At 46.8% G+C, this 15,701-nt stretch overlaps 1 protein-coding gene across 5 annotated transcripts in view; it reads right to left on the bottom strand.

The window, feature by feature from the left end:
- The window catches only part of LOC135916335 (heat shock 70 kDa protein 12A-like), a 184,703-nt gene that overhangs the window by 33,449 nt on the left and 135,553 nt on the right, over positions 1-15,701 (bottom strand). For all 5 annotated transcript variants that reach the window (XM_065449681.1, XM_065449672.1, XM_065449690.1 and 2 more), the window contains 3 exons: positions 15,296-15,471; positions 13,810-14,031; positions 748-931 (listed from right to left, as the gene is read on the bottom strand). In XM_065449681.1, coding sequence (XP_065305753.1) covers positions 748-931; positions 13,810-14,031; positions 15,296-15,471 — 582 coding nt within the window. The remainder of the gene's footprint in view (positions 1-747; positions 932-13,809; positions 14,032-15,295; positions 15,472-15,701) is intronic.

Genomic DNA, 15,701 nt, shown 5'->3' on the forward strand with positions numbered 1-15,701 from the left:
AACGGTACCTGAAGTTTACAGCTTGAAAGCGAGCATAGTGAGGCTACTGTCTCAAGATGCTACGTAGTTGGGCTGGACTAATTCCGTCATATACGGATGATCATGCGTGACAGACTTGAAACCTCGCAAACGACTATTTATGAATGATGATGCAAGTCATCCCATCACACAAAAAAAGTAATAATATAGATAGGCTGCTCATTGTGCCCAACACACCGTCCATACGTTAATAAATCTTAGATCCTGTCTGGATGACCCTTGCACAGCAAAAGTTTGATTACGGGGTCCTCACTGATAGCTCCGTTTGTTTCTAATCTGTCGCATTGCTTTAACATACTGCACGTTATGTCGACTCGTGGCCATGGTTGCCCTCAACGGTGGTTACCTCGCACGGTTGGCATGAAGAACACATATCTACGCGCATGGCAACGTGCAGGTTGAGCCATGGTCGATGCCAGTGGAAGGTGTATCGCGCGTGTCTTGGTCGTGCAAGGTAACCATCGTACTTTTAGGGCGCCCATGGACCCCGAAATACGTCTCTACTTTCGCTTGATCCAAAGTCTCAAAAGAAACACCAAATGGACATCCCCCCAACACTGTCATTTCGCCGCGCTTTCCGTGGTTTTTATTACTGTTACTCTCTTTCCCTTTGCGCATCCAACGAGCCTTTCCTTGCGTTTCCCCACAGTGAGCACTGTAGAAGAGGGGACAAGCCTTTTTCTCGCCGACGTGTCCTCCGCGGTATACCTGGCTTCTCGTCGACAGCAGGCTCGGTGTTCAGTTCGGGCGCTGCCTCTCGGAACAGGTGCACTCTTGCGGGGGCCTCGGGCACCAGCTGGTGCATGCGCAGCTTGCGGCAGTACACGGACGCCGCCTCGGGCTCCAGCGCGATGATCAGCTGCTCCGGGAAGTCGGGGGAACCAATCCCCGCCTGAGCACGCGCGTGGCACACCGTTACACGGGCGGGAACAAGTTACGTTCGGTGGCAAAATGGGGAAACGGAGGCGAAGCGCTGCTGGACAACTGTGCGCAGTAAGACATGTGCAGAAGCTCGCCCCCCGTAGCTTGCCCTTCATTGTCGCACAAAGTTGACCGCGAGTGGTCACAGCGCAAGAGAGGGAGGGAGAGCAGTGCGAACCCGCTAGATTTATTTAACATTTTTCGATTGCTCACTATTCCAACTTTGCAGAAAAGACGTGCTAAGCTGCTTAAGTACGCAGCAATACAGCGCTCTCGGCGTTCCTGCCACTTTGAGAATATGTCCTGGAAGCTTCTCCTCCGGAACGAGTCGAGCGCCTATCTGCGATTCAAGCTTGACTTAAGCAATCGTGCCAAAACGACTGCCCTCGAGCTTCCTTTTTAATTTTGGGAAGAAAGCAAAATAAGCGGGGGCAAAACCTGACATTTGACACCTCTTTCATGTAGAGGATCGTCCGTAAGGACGAAACCTTGGTGTACGGGTACGACGCTGAGGCGATGCAATGGTCATCGCAGTTGAACGTCTCCACAACCGAAAAAAGGCTAGGCATGTCCTCAGCTCGACAAAGTGTATGCTCATTGTCTTTTATTGGTATTCATGGTATCAGTGCATCGGGAATTCTTCACAGATGGCCAGACTATCAAGAGCGAATTTTACTGTCAATTTCTAGGGCGTCTGAGGGAGGCCGTTTGGGGAAAACGGCCCAATCTGGGGAGCTGCACTTAGTCACAAATCACTCCGCACACGCTAGTTTCTCTCTGGTCTTTACTCGCCAGATTTTGCTCTCGTTTATTGCACAGTATTCCCAAAATTAGGGACCCAGCTTGGCACGACTACTTTAATCAGTGGTGTACCAACTATATTTCGAGGGGGGGGGGAGGGGGAGCAAGCCATCTCTCTCTCTCTCTCTCTCTCTCTGTATATTTTAATAAATTAAATTATGGGGTGTTACGTGCGAAAAGCACTTTCTGATTATGAGGCACGCCGTAGTGGAGGACTCCGGAAATTTCGACCACCAGGGGTTCTTTAACGTGCACCTAAATCGAAGTACACGGGTGTTTATATATATAGTGATTTTTTTTAGCTGCACCAAATTTTTTGAAGATTGCCTATGGCAGACAGCACAATCCTAACCCTTGATCTAAATTACTCGATGAGGCGGCCTTCTACGAGAAATAAAAATGTTCAATTGAATAATTAACGTAATTATGCTAATTCACTTCTTCATTAGTTAATTTACGCCACATGTTTCAACCTACGAATTATAGCCGCTGAGTTCGCACGGCGTATCCAGTTGGAACGAATTCTTTGGACAGCACCAGTTCCGAAATATTAATTTTCAAAGTGTCTGTCGAAATGCATTTGTGTTCCGGTTACTTTTGTGCTTCAATGCATGAAACAGCACTTTCTTAAAAAAGTAATTTTTTTTGTGTTTCTCGACGTTCGTGGTAGCAGAACTAGGTTCTGCGGAACGCGCTTGGCCACGTGTTCTTAACATGGCGATGACGATTACGCGGCCTTAGTGCAGGTCAAATACCACCTTTTCGTTCTTGATGTATTTGAAAAGATTTGTTTATTTGGGATGAGACAAAAAACATGCCCGTCAAGATAAACAATCAACGCTCTCAGCAGCCCGAGCCTTGACGCCTTTCCGAAGAATGTGACAATCACTTGCGCATAATCACCCTAAATGCTGGTATTGTAGTAAACAAAACAGAACCCCTTGAGGTTTCTTTACTAGAACATGACCCACACATTGCCGTCATAACTGAGACGTGGCTGCGGACTGAAATAGCCAACGAGGATGTCTTCCCTAATTGTTACCAAGTTTTTCGTAGGGATCGGCCTTTCAGGGGAGGTGGCGTTGCAGTTCTATTTAAAGACCACATACAGGCTGTTCTCTTGGAAGAAATTCCCGGCCTTGAATGTTTGGGCATAAAGATCTCATGCTGGGGCCATACCTTCATTCTGTTTGCCATTTACAGACCTCCTGATGCATCAGCTGATTATTTGTTCAAACTGGAAGGGCACATGTCTCGGTTTTAAAGAAGCAAACTGTTACTTATTGGTGACCTAAACTTGGCAGTCGTTAATTGGGAGCGTTTTGAATCACTTCCCCAAAACAGCAATAATTTAAACAGTGTACTTAACATGGCGTTAACACATGACCTAATTCAAATAGCTCAGGAACCGACACGTGTGCAAGGAACTAGCAAATCTTTACTGGATTTGGTATTTTTCCCTCGAGGATTACCTGATTACATTGTTGAAGTTGTGAAAGGCATCTCTGATCACCTGCTTGTCAGTGTTCGCTTATTCATTGTCGCTTGTACTCTACCTAATAACACTGTGAAACGTTGTTCTTTCAAAGGCTACTCACGTGCAGATGATGCATCCACTATAGAACATTTGGAAACATGCCTTATCGATTTTAATGATACTGATTTGAACACACTTTGGCGCCGTTTTAAAGATATGTGCCACTACTGTATAGATAAGTTTGTGCCGAGCAAACGTAAATTTGTTCGTACACAAACGCCGTGGATGACGCGTGAAGTAATCCTCTTAAAGCGAAAGATAAAAAGGTTAAAGAAACAGCGCTTGCATTTAAAAGAAGGTCTTGCACGCGCAGTACACTCTTCGAAAGAACATTATTTTAATACAGTGCTGCCAAATTTCATTGTAGAGGAACCAAAAAAGTTTTGGAAATATATACTAAGTGAAAAAAAGAAACCGGTGTCGCAAATTTTGGTTGATGGTTCTGTGGTTACCGATCACGGGGATATTGCGCACCACTTCAATGACTACTCAGTTTCACAGTGTGCTTTCAAATTCCGGTGCTTGTCCATCCAATGGCGCAGTGTTTCACCCCTGTGATGTAAATTTTATTTCATACCCTGGCGTAGTTTCTATTTTACTAAACTTAAAAACCAAATCATCATGTGGTCCCGACAACCTTCCTAACGTGTTTCTGAAGAGATATGCAGAATCTGTTGCAAAGTTTCTAGTTATTCTATTTCGTATTTTATTACTTCATGGACAATTACCGAGGGACTGGAAGATAGCGAGGGTTGTGCCAATACACAAGAACGGTGACGGCACATTATTACAATATTACCGTCCAATATCACTTACATCATCGTGTTGTAAACTAATCGAACATATTATTGCCAACCAGATTAATGAATTTTCAGATGCGCACGCAGTCTTCCCTAATTTCCAGCACCGCTTATGAAAGGATACTCAACAATTACACAACTAGGGACATTAATACATTCACTTGCTTCATGTCTCGATAAGAACGGTCAGATTGATGCAATATTTCTTGACTTCAGTAAAGCTTTCGATAGAGTTCCCAATGACAAACTAATATTAAAACTCAGACGCATTGGCCTCCCGGAACTTTTAATCATATGGATATCAAGCTATTTAACCAATCGCTACAAGTTTGTAGCAGTTAATGAGCAACAATCAGGTTCCCTTCCGGTCGGCTCTGGCGTGCCCCAAGGAAGTGTGCTGGGGCCATTATTGTTTTTATTATATATTAATGACATTACTACTGAACTTGATCCGAATGTCCAAATCAGTTTGTTTGCGGATGATTGTGTGCTTTTTCAAGAAACAACTTCAATTAACGACCAAATCTATCGTAACTCCTCTCTTGCTAAGATTTTTAAATGGTGTGAAACGTGGGACATGAAACTTAACACTGATAAGACAGTATTTCTTCGCTTCTCTCGCAAAAAAGCTCCGCTTTCTTTTAACTACAGGCTAGGTTCGTCACCTTTGCTGGAAGAGACTAAATATAAGTATTTGGGTGCCACACTTACTAATACTTTATCATGGAATTTACACATAGATAACATCTGCTCCTCCGCATTCCGTAACTATACTTTTTAAGACATAAGTTTAGAAATTCTTCCCCTAGCGTAAAATTACTTGCTTACAATTCACTAATTAGACCGAAACTTGAATATGCATGCGTTGTCTGGGCCCCGTTTAATAAACACAATGCCACCCGCCTAGAAAAGGTACAGAGAAAAGCTGTAAGGTTTATTTACTCTAAATTTTCCCTGTATGACTCACCCTCTGAATTAATGCAGATTAACGGTATCCAATGTCTTCAACAACGAAGAAAAAAATTTCCGTTTGCAATTTCTTTTTTTGCTTTGGAATCAAGATCTAGCTATTAACCCTTCTCCATATCCGACGCTTTCAACGTCGAGGCATACACGCCACCATCATCCTAATTCCCTGACGCTGTATTTTGCGCGAACAGATTTATTCAAGTTTTCATTTTTTCCTCGCACTGTAGCCGACTGGAATGATTCTTTATTGCATTTTGCCACACTTTGATGTTTTTCACTTTGTTATTATTGTTTTGCTGCCATCTAACCCACCCTGCTTGGACCTGTACAAGGTTTGCAGTATTGAATAAAGAAAAAAGAAGTAAAGAAAGCCGCCGTGAAGTACTGATCGGTCCGAAAGCCGTGACAGTACGTAAGCGATTTGTTCAGACGCGCATGAGCGAACCCAGCCGTTCCGATATTTACGCCTCTCTTACGCAGTCGAAAATGCCTTATTCACCTGCTGCGTTCTAAATTTGAACACAAAATTTATTCCATTTGGTTTTGGTAAATTAGTTCTCTGACACGCTTGCGCACGTCTGCCAATTGAATAGATTTGGTGACACCACTGAACCCTCAGCGTTTAAACACATTCAAATAGGTTTTGTAAATAATAAAGAAACATCTATTTTGTGAGCGCTATGATGGCTATGATGGCTATGATGACCATTGTGCTCGGAAGCACAATCACAATGGGCAGGCTACCAATGTGAAGACAGCCGTTAGTTCAGCATGGTCACGCAACCTATGCATTGTACAGCGCGTTTCGGCCGCTTACATGTACCTTTTGAATATTACCCTGCGTTCGAGAAGGCCATTTTTCAAGCAACCTTTCTAACCTATAAGTCGTTAAAATATCGCCAATTGTCCATTCAAGTCATTTAATTAAAAAAATCACTGATTGCTAAATAGAAAACTTTGCCGTAAACAGACAAAAAAAGTCACTAAACCTAGTATCAAAATCGCTTAAATGGGAACAATGATTAATTACCGGTAAATAAAAAGAACAAATCTGATTGTGTGCTTTCAAAGATAATTAGGATAGACGGCCCAAACAAACACGGCATGATGCAAGGGATGGTAGATTAAACTTATTTTGGAATGCGCAGCGACAGCTTTCTCAGCAATGCAGGCTTGCAAGGTAGTACGTACCGCAGGCGTTTCGCACCGCAAAGTGCGGCAACCCTTAACTGCTTAGTGTGGCTGGCTGAGCGTTATCTGCTACAGAGGCCTTCGTTATCTGCCTCCCAGAGGCCCTCCTGGCCAGAGGTCATCAAGGCCGTCCCTCACGAGGAAGAGAGGAAGCGTGCTCAGTGACACCGAGGACACTGAGCTATACTCGATGTCGGATGAAGACTCATCGGATGATAGCTTCATCACTGTCCGCAGAAAGAGGGCCAAAAGGAGGACTGTCAACGCGAACCCATCAACGCAAGCGAGCACAGCGACTCTGAAGTCAAGGCTTGAACGCTGGCCTCACGCCATCGTGTTCGTACCCGTAGAGCCCTCGAACAACCTCCGACTGCTAAACAGGCAAGAACTATCTGTATTCTTGGAAGGGGTCGTGCCGAATGAAATTAAGGACATTCGGATAAATACACGCAAGAATGTCCTCGCAATCGATGTTACCAACGGGAGTGCGCTCGAAAAACTGAAGCAAATCTCGGTGCTAGGGCGCATCAAAGTGCGTTCATATATCCCGATGGATGACGCATCCACAGCAGGTGTCATTTATGACATCGATGTCACCATTCCCAACGCGGACTTGCCTATCCTAGTCAAACCAGCAAGTGAGGGTGTTGTCATCACACGTGTGAGCCGCCTTGGAACATCGCGCTGCGTCAAACTGATCTTCAAAGGAGATTGCTTACCAACACACGTCAAAGTCGGTCACTTCCGACACCCTGTTCGGCCCTTCGTACAAAAGCCTCTTCAATGCCATCAGTACTTTAGGCTTGGACATGTCAAGGGTGTCTGCCCAAACTCGGTACTGTGTCCCCGTTGTGCTGAACCTCACGCGGAGGAGACGTGCCGGGCTACTGTCCTAAAGTGCGGCAACTGTAATGGTTCCCATGCTGCCTCGTCTAGGGACTGCCCTCGCATCAAGAAAGAGGTCGCTGTTCTCAAGCAAATGGTTCGGGACAATTTGACACACAGGGAGGCTGCTGCAACGATCCGGCGTCGGCGTCGGCGTCACCGAACCTCCTCAAAAAAGGCAGAGCCGCGGAAGGAGAGGGCCGCTTCCATTGTAGCACCCACATTCTCCAATCAGGCCAAAAATGGGCTGAACAGCACAAGGAAGTCGCCTGAAAGGAATTTGTCTCAAGAAGATTGGCCTGCGCTTCCGAGCCAGCAATCGCCCTAAGAACTACAGATTGTCAAGCCCGCTCGGGAGCCTACTCCTGCCGCTGATGCCACGCCCAACACTGATCAAGTCCTTTCAATGCTGCGTCCCCTCATAGATGCCATTCGAGTGATTCTGTCGAACCTTGGAACTACGTCTGCTCAAAAGGCACTGAAAGTACTGGACGCCTTATGCCCAGTGCTTGAGTCCCTCGAATAGAGACATGGCTAGCCATCAGCCATCGTTTCGAGAGGAAGTCAAGGCAGCGTCAATCATACAGTGGAACGCAAGAGGACTAAAATCACGCCTTTCGGATTTTCGTCAGTATATTTATACTAATTTGTTCCCAATCATTGTCATATGTGAGCCTAATGTGTCAAAACAAGTCAGATTATCGGGATACGAAGCTGTTATATCCGCAACAACTAATGCATGCAGCAAAGTCATCGTTTTTATTCGTCGAGAACTGACCTATGTTCGCCAGCCGATTCCGCCTCATGATAAAAATCAATACGTTTGCCTAACAATTAAAAAGGGCAAACTCATGTTTACACTTGTAGGCGTTTATATATCGCCTTCAAGTATCTTTGATCCCAAACGATTAACGAACATCTTGTCTGGGTGCCCTACCCCATATGTCATCATCGGAGATTTTAATGCGCACCATATAGCCTGGGGAAGCGCAAAAACAAATGCAAGAGGGCAAAGACTTGCAAACTTCGCCTGTAACCACGGCCTTTCACTCCTGAATGACGGCAGCCCAACGTTTATACGAGGCGTGAATTATGGCAGCTGTCTTGACCTAGCTTTCGTCTCCAGCACTTTCACAAGATATGTTAAATGGTCTTCGGATATCGAGACACACGGGAGTGATCATATTCCCACATACCTTGTCATCAAAGGAATGTCCAGTCCCACCCCACGGAACACCATTCGATTAACTGATTGGACCACTTTTACTTCCACCATGGAGGATGCTTGTCGAGAGGGCTTGTCCTCTGGATTAGAGGAAGCAATGAAGTCTGCAATGCTACACGCCGCGCGCACGGTCACGGTTTCGTCGAAGCACACGGAATTGAATATAGAGTTGGAGCGACTTCGTGCGCTACGTCGTCGTGCGGAGCGGCGTTACCGGCATACAAAATCCATCGAAGATCTTAGGACAGCCAGACGACTACAAAAGAAACTTCAACGTCGCATGGATAGATTGGCATCTCGACGTTGGGCAAGATTTTGCCAGTCACTAGACCCCCGAAAGCCACTTTCCCACATCTGGAGAACCATACGTGGTCTACGTTCCTTCCCTGAACAACGCTTCCCATTCAAGGCGCTGGCGCTCTTCCCGGGGCGGCTAGAGGCTGATGTTGCAGAAGACTTTTGTGCAAGGATCGCTGGCCAAGCAACCGGTCCAGGCTTTCCAGACCCCAGTCGTATCCCTCTTTCACGTGATGACCGCATGGATCTTCCTTTCATAATGGAGGAACTAGAAGCGGCCCTTGCTCTATGCAGGCGTTCTTCATCCGCGGGACCAGATGGAATATCCTACCGCGCCTTGAACAACCTGAGTGATGGCGCACGGAGAGAACTGTTACATCTCTACAACTTATCTTGGCAGGATGGCATGGTTCCCGAAGAATGGAAGATAAGCCGCTTGGTTCCTCTCCTGAAGCAAGGCAAGTCCCCACTTGAACCCACCTCACACCGCCCAATAGCGCTGGCCAGCTGTGTGGGAAAGATAATGGAAAAGATGATCCTTGCCCGCTTGGAGTGGTACCTGGAGCACTACAACATGTTACCGAATTGCATGGCTGGTTTTCGTCGAGATCGCTCTTCCATAGACAGTGTTGTTGATCTCGCTACGTACGTCCAGCTTCAAAAGTCACGCAAAAGATTATCTGCAGCTCTGTTCTTGGATGTCAAGGGGGCATACGATAACGTATCTCACGAGGCTATCCTCGATGCTCTTGAGATGGTTGGCCTAGGTGGTCGAGTTTTCCAATGGATCTCTCATTACCTTTTTATGAGATCGTTCTTTGTCTGTACCGGTGATAGTAAAACCGCACTACACTACACGTACCGAGGTGTACCTCAAGGCGGTGTACTAAGCCCTACCCTATTCAACCTCACGCTCATTGGTCTCGTTGATCATCTGCCAGCAGCGATCAAGATATCAATGTACGCCGACGACATATGTATATGGACCTCAGGTGTGACACGTCCTCAGATACGTGCAAGACTTCAAAAAGCTGCTACTCTAACAGCTATATACCTCCGCAACCAAGGTCTTGAAATCTCGTCAGACAAATGTGCACTGATGGCGTTCACTCGCAAACCAATGACACACTACGCCATATCAATAAATGGCCAGATAATTTCTTATGAGAAGACTCACAAATTTCTTGGCATAATCATTGATAGAGATCTCTCATGGAGCCCGCACGTGACCTACTTGAAAAAGCGTCTGACAGCAATCTCCCAACTTTTCAAGTTTCTGGGAGGAAAGACTTGGGGAATGTCAGTGCATGCAATGTTGGAATTGTACAGGGCTCTTTTTCTGGGCTTCTTGAGATACAGTTTGCCCGTACTGACCAACACCTGCCAGACAAATCTTCGTGCTCTACAGGCTATTCAAGCTCGGGCTCTCAGGGTTTGTCTTGGTTTGCCAAAATGCACATCGACAGCAGCGACTATTGCGATTGCTCAGGACCAACCTATACAAACACACATTGCGGTAGAAGTGTTGAGAGTGCACATTAGGCACGTTGCCCGTGCGTGCTCCCACCATCTGGCAACACTAACATCAGAAAGGCCGCAGGCAGCTTTTTGTACTACGGTTTCGGAGTATTACACCTGCCTCCCATCAGGCTTCACCCCAGCAACTAAGCCATCGATTCCTCCATGGTGTTTGGCTCGACCCGCAGTGCACCTCACCGTACCAGGAATCAGGAAAAAATCTGAGCTGTCGTCACCTGCTCTTAAACAACTAACTCTGCTCCTTTTGCACGAGAGGCACGCCGAACACGTACATATTTATACTGATGGATCGGCAACTCTCCAGTGTTCCTCTGGAGCCGTGGTCTTCCCAGCGAAAGCCACCACCATCAGTTTCAAGACATGTCACCCAACGACACCGATGGCCGCAGAACTTGCAGCCCTTCGCGCTGCCCTTCGTCTTGTCAGCCAAGAACAACCTCGAAGATGGTCAATATTCAGTGACTCGAAGGCTGCACTGCAATCTTTGCTTTCTGCTCTGCGGCGCGGACCACACGAACAACTGGTATTTGAGATTAGAGAACTCATTCATAACTTAACTGAGAAAGGACACTACGTGACATTTCAGTGGCTTCCAAGTCACTGCGGAGTCATAGGGAACGAACACGCGGATAACGCTGCTCGGTCGGCTCTTCAAGGGGACGCAGTGGAGCCGATACCGTTATCAAGGACAGATGCCGCTCGAAAACTTCGAATGATCAGCCGTCACATCACGTTATCCTTGTGGAACGCTGGAAGTTTTCACGACTACCGACTCCACAATCTTGACTCCTCTCTACGCCTTTGTATTCCAACTGGACTCTGCCGTCGCGAAGCTACCGTGCTTTGTCGACTATGGCTAGGGGTGGCTTTCACCAAGTCTTTCGCTTACCGAATTGGATGGGCCGACGACGCCTCGTGTGAGGACTGCGGTAACGAGGAGACTTTTCAACACCTTCTTTGTGACTGTCCTCGATATAATTTACAGAGACAATCACTCGCAACCGCGATAGCGCGCTTTGACCAAAGACCTCTCACAGAGGAGTTTATTTTAAGATACCGCCATCATAAGCCATCGCAGCAGAGGGCGACGAGGGCATTGTTGCGTTTTTTGAGGGCGACAGAACTGGACAGGCGGCTGTAGCCTGAACAGATGTTGATAGTGCTGGAAGTGTCACTGTGCTGTGCGATGACAGTGTTCGGTGACAGTGACCGATTGTGATTGTGTGTCTATGCTCCTTCCTTTCCTTATCTCTCCTTTGTTACCACTTTACCTCCCCCTCCCCTCTCTCCCCAGCGTAGGGTAGCCAACCGGATTTTTATTTCTCTGGTTAACCTCCCTGCCTTTCCCCTTTCCTCTCTCTCTCTCTATCTGCTACAGAACGTGGCGGCGACGCTCAAAAGACAATCATAGCGGCCCAAGCAGGGGATGCGCAATAAAGAAATCGTACATATGTGGGCGCAATTCTGAGAGAAAGCTTTGCGTCAGCTGTTGTTTTGTTGGATTTGTCAGTGTGCAGCTGACAGTGCCCGCTTTCAGAAGTGTGGGTGGGTCTAGGGGTGCGCAAATCGCCTGCTGTTGCTTTTCACTTCGGACTGTGGGGGGTGGGGGGGACATGCCGAAGTCGCAGAAGGGTGCTCGACTCGTTCTGAAAAATAAACTTCAAGGACATATTCGCAAAGCCGCAGGAGCACTGGAAGCGCTTTTTTTCTGCGCAAGGAGACTATTTCAACGGTGACAGTGTTTGAATTTACGCAAATAAACTACTTTCTTCTAAACAGAGTCAGTGTCGAAACATTTTGGTATTACCTCGTATATGTAGTTTAAAAAAAATTAAATTCTGGGGGTTTACGTGCCGAAACCACGATATCATTATGAGGCACGTCGCGTAGTGGGAGACTCCGGATTAATTTTGACCACCTAGGGTTCTTTAACGCGCACCAAATGCACTGTACACGTTTCTTTTTTTTTTTTCATTTCGCCCTCATCGAAATGCGGCCTCTGCACCCTTGGGTTTAACCGCGCAAACGCCGAAGCCACTACGCCACCACGGCGGGTCGTTAAACACACCACGCACCTTCAAAGTCACATTATGCAGGATTTAAAAAATAAAAAAGGAAAAGAAGAAGAAGAAAAAAAAGAACAGCCTTCCCGTTTATCAATCCACGCGGACGTGCTCTTTCAAGACGGTGCGTCGGGATAAAACATACATTTTACCAGGCCTTGTGGAGAAGTGTAAGAGGGATCATAGAAAGGGCGTTTTCGCCTGCCCCTACATAGGTACAGTCGACCGAAAAAGTTTACGGACCAAGAGACCTGACAAAAAGCGGAATATCTCCGCAGCCTCCAAATGCAGCCTGGTATTCCCATTTCCAGCCTTTAAAGGTATATGTGAACAACATTGTGATGTACGGTTTTACTGGCTACATTTAAAAGCAGCTCGTATATTTAGCATTTCCTGAGACCCCATGGTCCATCAACTTTTTTGGTCGACTGTACATAGGACAGGTGAGCTTTTCCATACAGCGATAAGGTGGTTCTTTCCATAAGGTGGCAATCGGTACTTTTGGTTTCGTGCAACTCTTTGAAAGTACTCTTATAACGGGGTGTGCAGTTGTTCCACAAATTATTTGATCGCAATGTTGCTCATGCTTTTTAGCAACAAGAAGGAGAAGCGGTGTTTAAATTTAGCGAGCGAAATTAGCGCAGCCCGTTGCGTAGCAGCTTTGTAACTGAGATATACTTTAACAGATTATGGGTGACAGTCACCCAAACAAGCTTTATTAGCGAATGTCTTGTTTTTTGTTTACCTGCTTACTGGAAATTTTCGATTAGGCATCAGAACAGACGGTGGAACGAAATACTGTTCAATATGGTGCACCGCGCCAGTGAAGGTGCTCGGTTACAGATTAGAGCCAGGGCGTAATGTTTTACTTAAGCTCTAGTATATTTATTACCTCAGGATCAAAATCGGCCGTAAGATAGTTAGGAATATTAGTTCCTATTGTACTATCTGGGCATACCCATATGGGACCTTGTAAAACTGAATTTCCGCGCAATCTGGGCTTGGGAGTTGCAGTCTGTACGTTGTGGTCAGTGTGGTGAGCTTTCAGCTTAAGAGATTGCAGTTTCTTTATTTATTTTGTGATCCCCGTATAACGTAAGCTTATGGCTCCGAGAGTGAGAGACGAAGATCACGGAAAGGTTAACCAAGGCCGTGCATGCAGCTGAACATGGCGCACATGAACGATGTACTGTTTGAAAACTGTCGGCCACTGTTTCATAAAAATCCTGCATCCGGCCATTATCGAACGTGGAAGTCGATATAACTCCCCTACCACGTTTTTTTTTTCTTTAAAAAAACCTTGCCAGCCTAATGCTGACTAAATCAGCTGTTTCGTACTTGGTTGCCGATTGACGCTCAGCTTTATACAAAGTTTTCTAATACAGTACTGGTTAAAGAGCGTGTCGCTATATACAGGCCCGGTTCCCTATTTAATATTGTCGTTGCTTTATCGGCCTCATGGACATGTGCAAAACTCTCCGAAGGTGCAGTTAACGGACAAACTTCTTTCGCACACTTTGCAGTGACAAAGTTGAGACGTACTTTGTATGCGGCGGCGCGCATGAACTGCTTGGCGGGCTGCCGCCAGATGGCCGGCACGGTGACCACCCAGCGCACGTCGTCCGGCAGGATGGTGGTGGCCGACTGCTCGCTCAGCTCCTTCAGCGCCTGGTCCCGGAAGTAGCGCAGTGCGTGCGCGAACACCGTCAGCGCCGCCATGGGACGGCCGTTGGCCGCCCGGATTTCCGTGTCGCGACTCAGGTTCTGCGTCGGCGCGGGCAGAGGTCGCGACTTCAGCGATGAACAAGGGCCGTTAGGTTAGTGGAGGTTCCTACGGAAATCACTGGAGGGAACTGCGGCGCCATAGTGTGTCTACGGAACCCGCAAGTACGGCGGTCTTTAGCCATCCACGGGAATGCTGGGTATTGTAGGACATGAACTGGTCTCGAATTCCTGTTTCTATATAGCTTCAAATGGCTTTTGCAAATTAATCACCTTCAAGAAAATATGGCGCTATAAGTTCGCAACGATTATGTATGTGCGCAATAACTTTTAAAGAATGTTGCTTGTTTAGAAAGATCATTAATAAAGCCACAAGAACGTCTGAAGCCACAATCACCAAGACTAGACATATTAGTGTGCTACCTATCAGCTGACAGATTGCAACGCCAGAATTACCTGTAGTAGTTTTTGAGAAAACTACATTTTATTCCCCTACCCCTTTTCCCCAGCAGAGGGTAGCCAGCCGGTCTAAGAACTGGCTAACCTCCCTGTCTTCACGTCTATTTCTCCTCCTATATACATGAATGGTTTGACGACGTCTCAGGCGATGATAGTGCGCCTGATAGAGCGTGCCAATCGTGTTCGCTGCTTGTGCGACTTCCTTCTTGCGCCAACAGGCTTGGGTGTTTATCTACTAGTTTAGGAAAAACATTGACTCGCAGTGGAGTGAAAGAACATGAAAGTATAGCTGTTACGCGAACGTTGTTAATAGCAGCACAAAAAGGGGTGCTACACAAAGTCAGAGTCGCAGAAGCCATAGGCGAAGCCAGCTACGGTCGAACAGGTGAGAATGAAATTAGATAGAAAAATTTTAACGAGTTCAAAGGGCAGCGCCGTACGGTTCGTAAACAGATTCATGCATATGTAGAGTGTGCAAATAGGGCAGAAACTATCGACACTTCTGACTTTTCATGACGTCACGCCACCTGCTCTCGCCAGTTCGGTAAAGGATGGTAGAAGAATATTTTATAGCGCTTTCCTTATTTAATGTTTTTTGCTTGAGCATGGATATCACCTGATTATACGTGTCTCGTATACCACAAACCTGGAGCCCTTGGCGAAATGATAAACGTCCATAAACTACCCTTTGAGCCCCCACGTCAGGAAGTGGTGCCGGTCATGTTCCGCCGGCATGCAGACTGACCCGTAATTAACGATTAGGTCCGTCGTCTACCATCTTGGCCTTTTCGATCGCTGTACCTCGTGGTATACTTTAAAGGTCCCGTAGGTTCGTGATAACGCTCACCTCGTTGCTGTGTAGTGTCATCTTGAACTTCTCAAAGAACATCCACTGCTTGGCCTCTTGCCCGTCGAGGTCGTGGTACACGTCACGGGCCGTGAAGCCGAACGAGTGGAACTCGCCGTCCGGGTTCAGCAGCAGCGTGGTCGGCGTCTTCTGGTTCACCACGCCCGGGTCACCGCCTGCGCATGCGTCGCACGCGCTGCTCAGTGCGTCTCTCCTTCTCGCCTATGAACAACTGTGCACTCTGTACGGATACGAAGCGGAGAAATTCATTAAGATGACGGCGGCAGGCCTGCGAAAGCAACAAAAGATATTTTGTTCCGTTTATCTTCCGCAGCATGGGTGTTTGTTATGATACCGCGCCGGCCTTCCGGCGATTTTACAGGATGAAGCTTGCCTTGAACCATAG

The sequence above is a fragment of the Dermacentor albipictus genome, chromosome 1, assembly GCF_038994185.2.
Source record: "Dermacentor albipictus isolate Rhodes 1998 colony chromosome 1, USDA_Dalb.pri_finalv2, whole genome shotgun sequence".
Classification (NCBI taxonomy): domain Eukaryota; kingdom Metazoa; phylum Arthropoda; class Arachnida; order Ixodida; family Ixodidae; genus Dermacentor; species Dermacentor albipictus.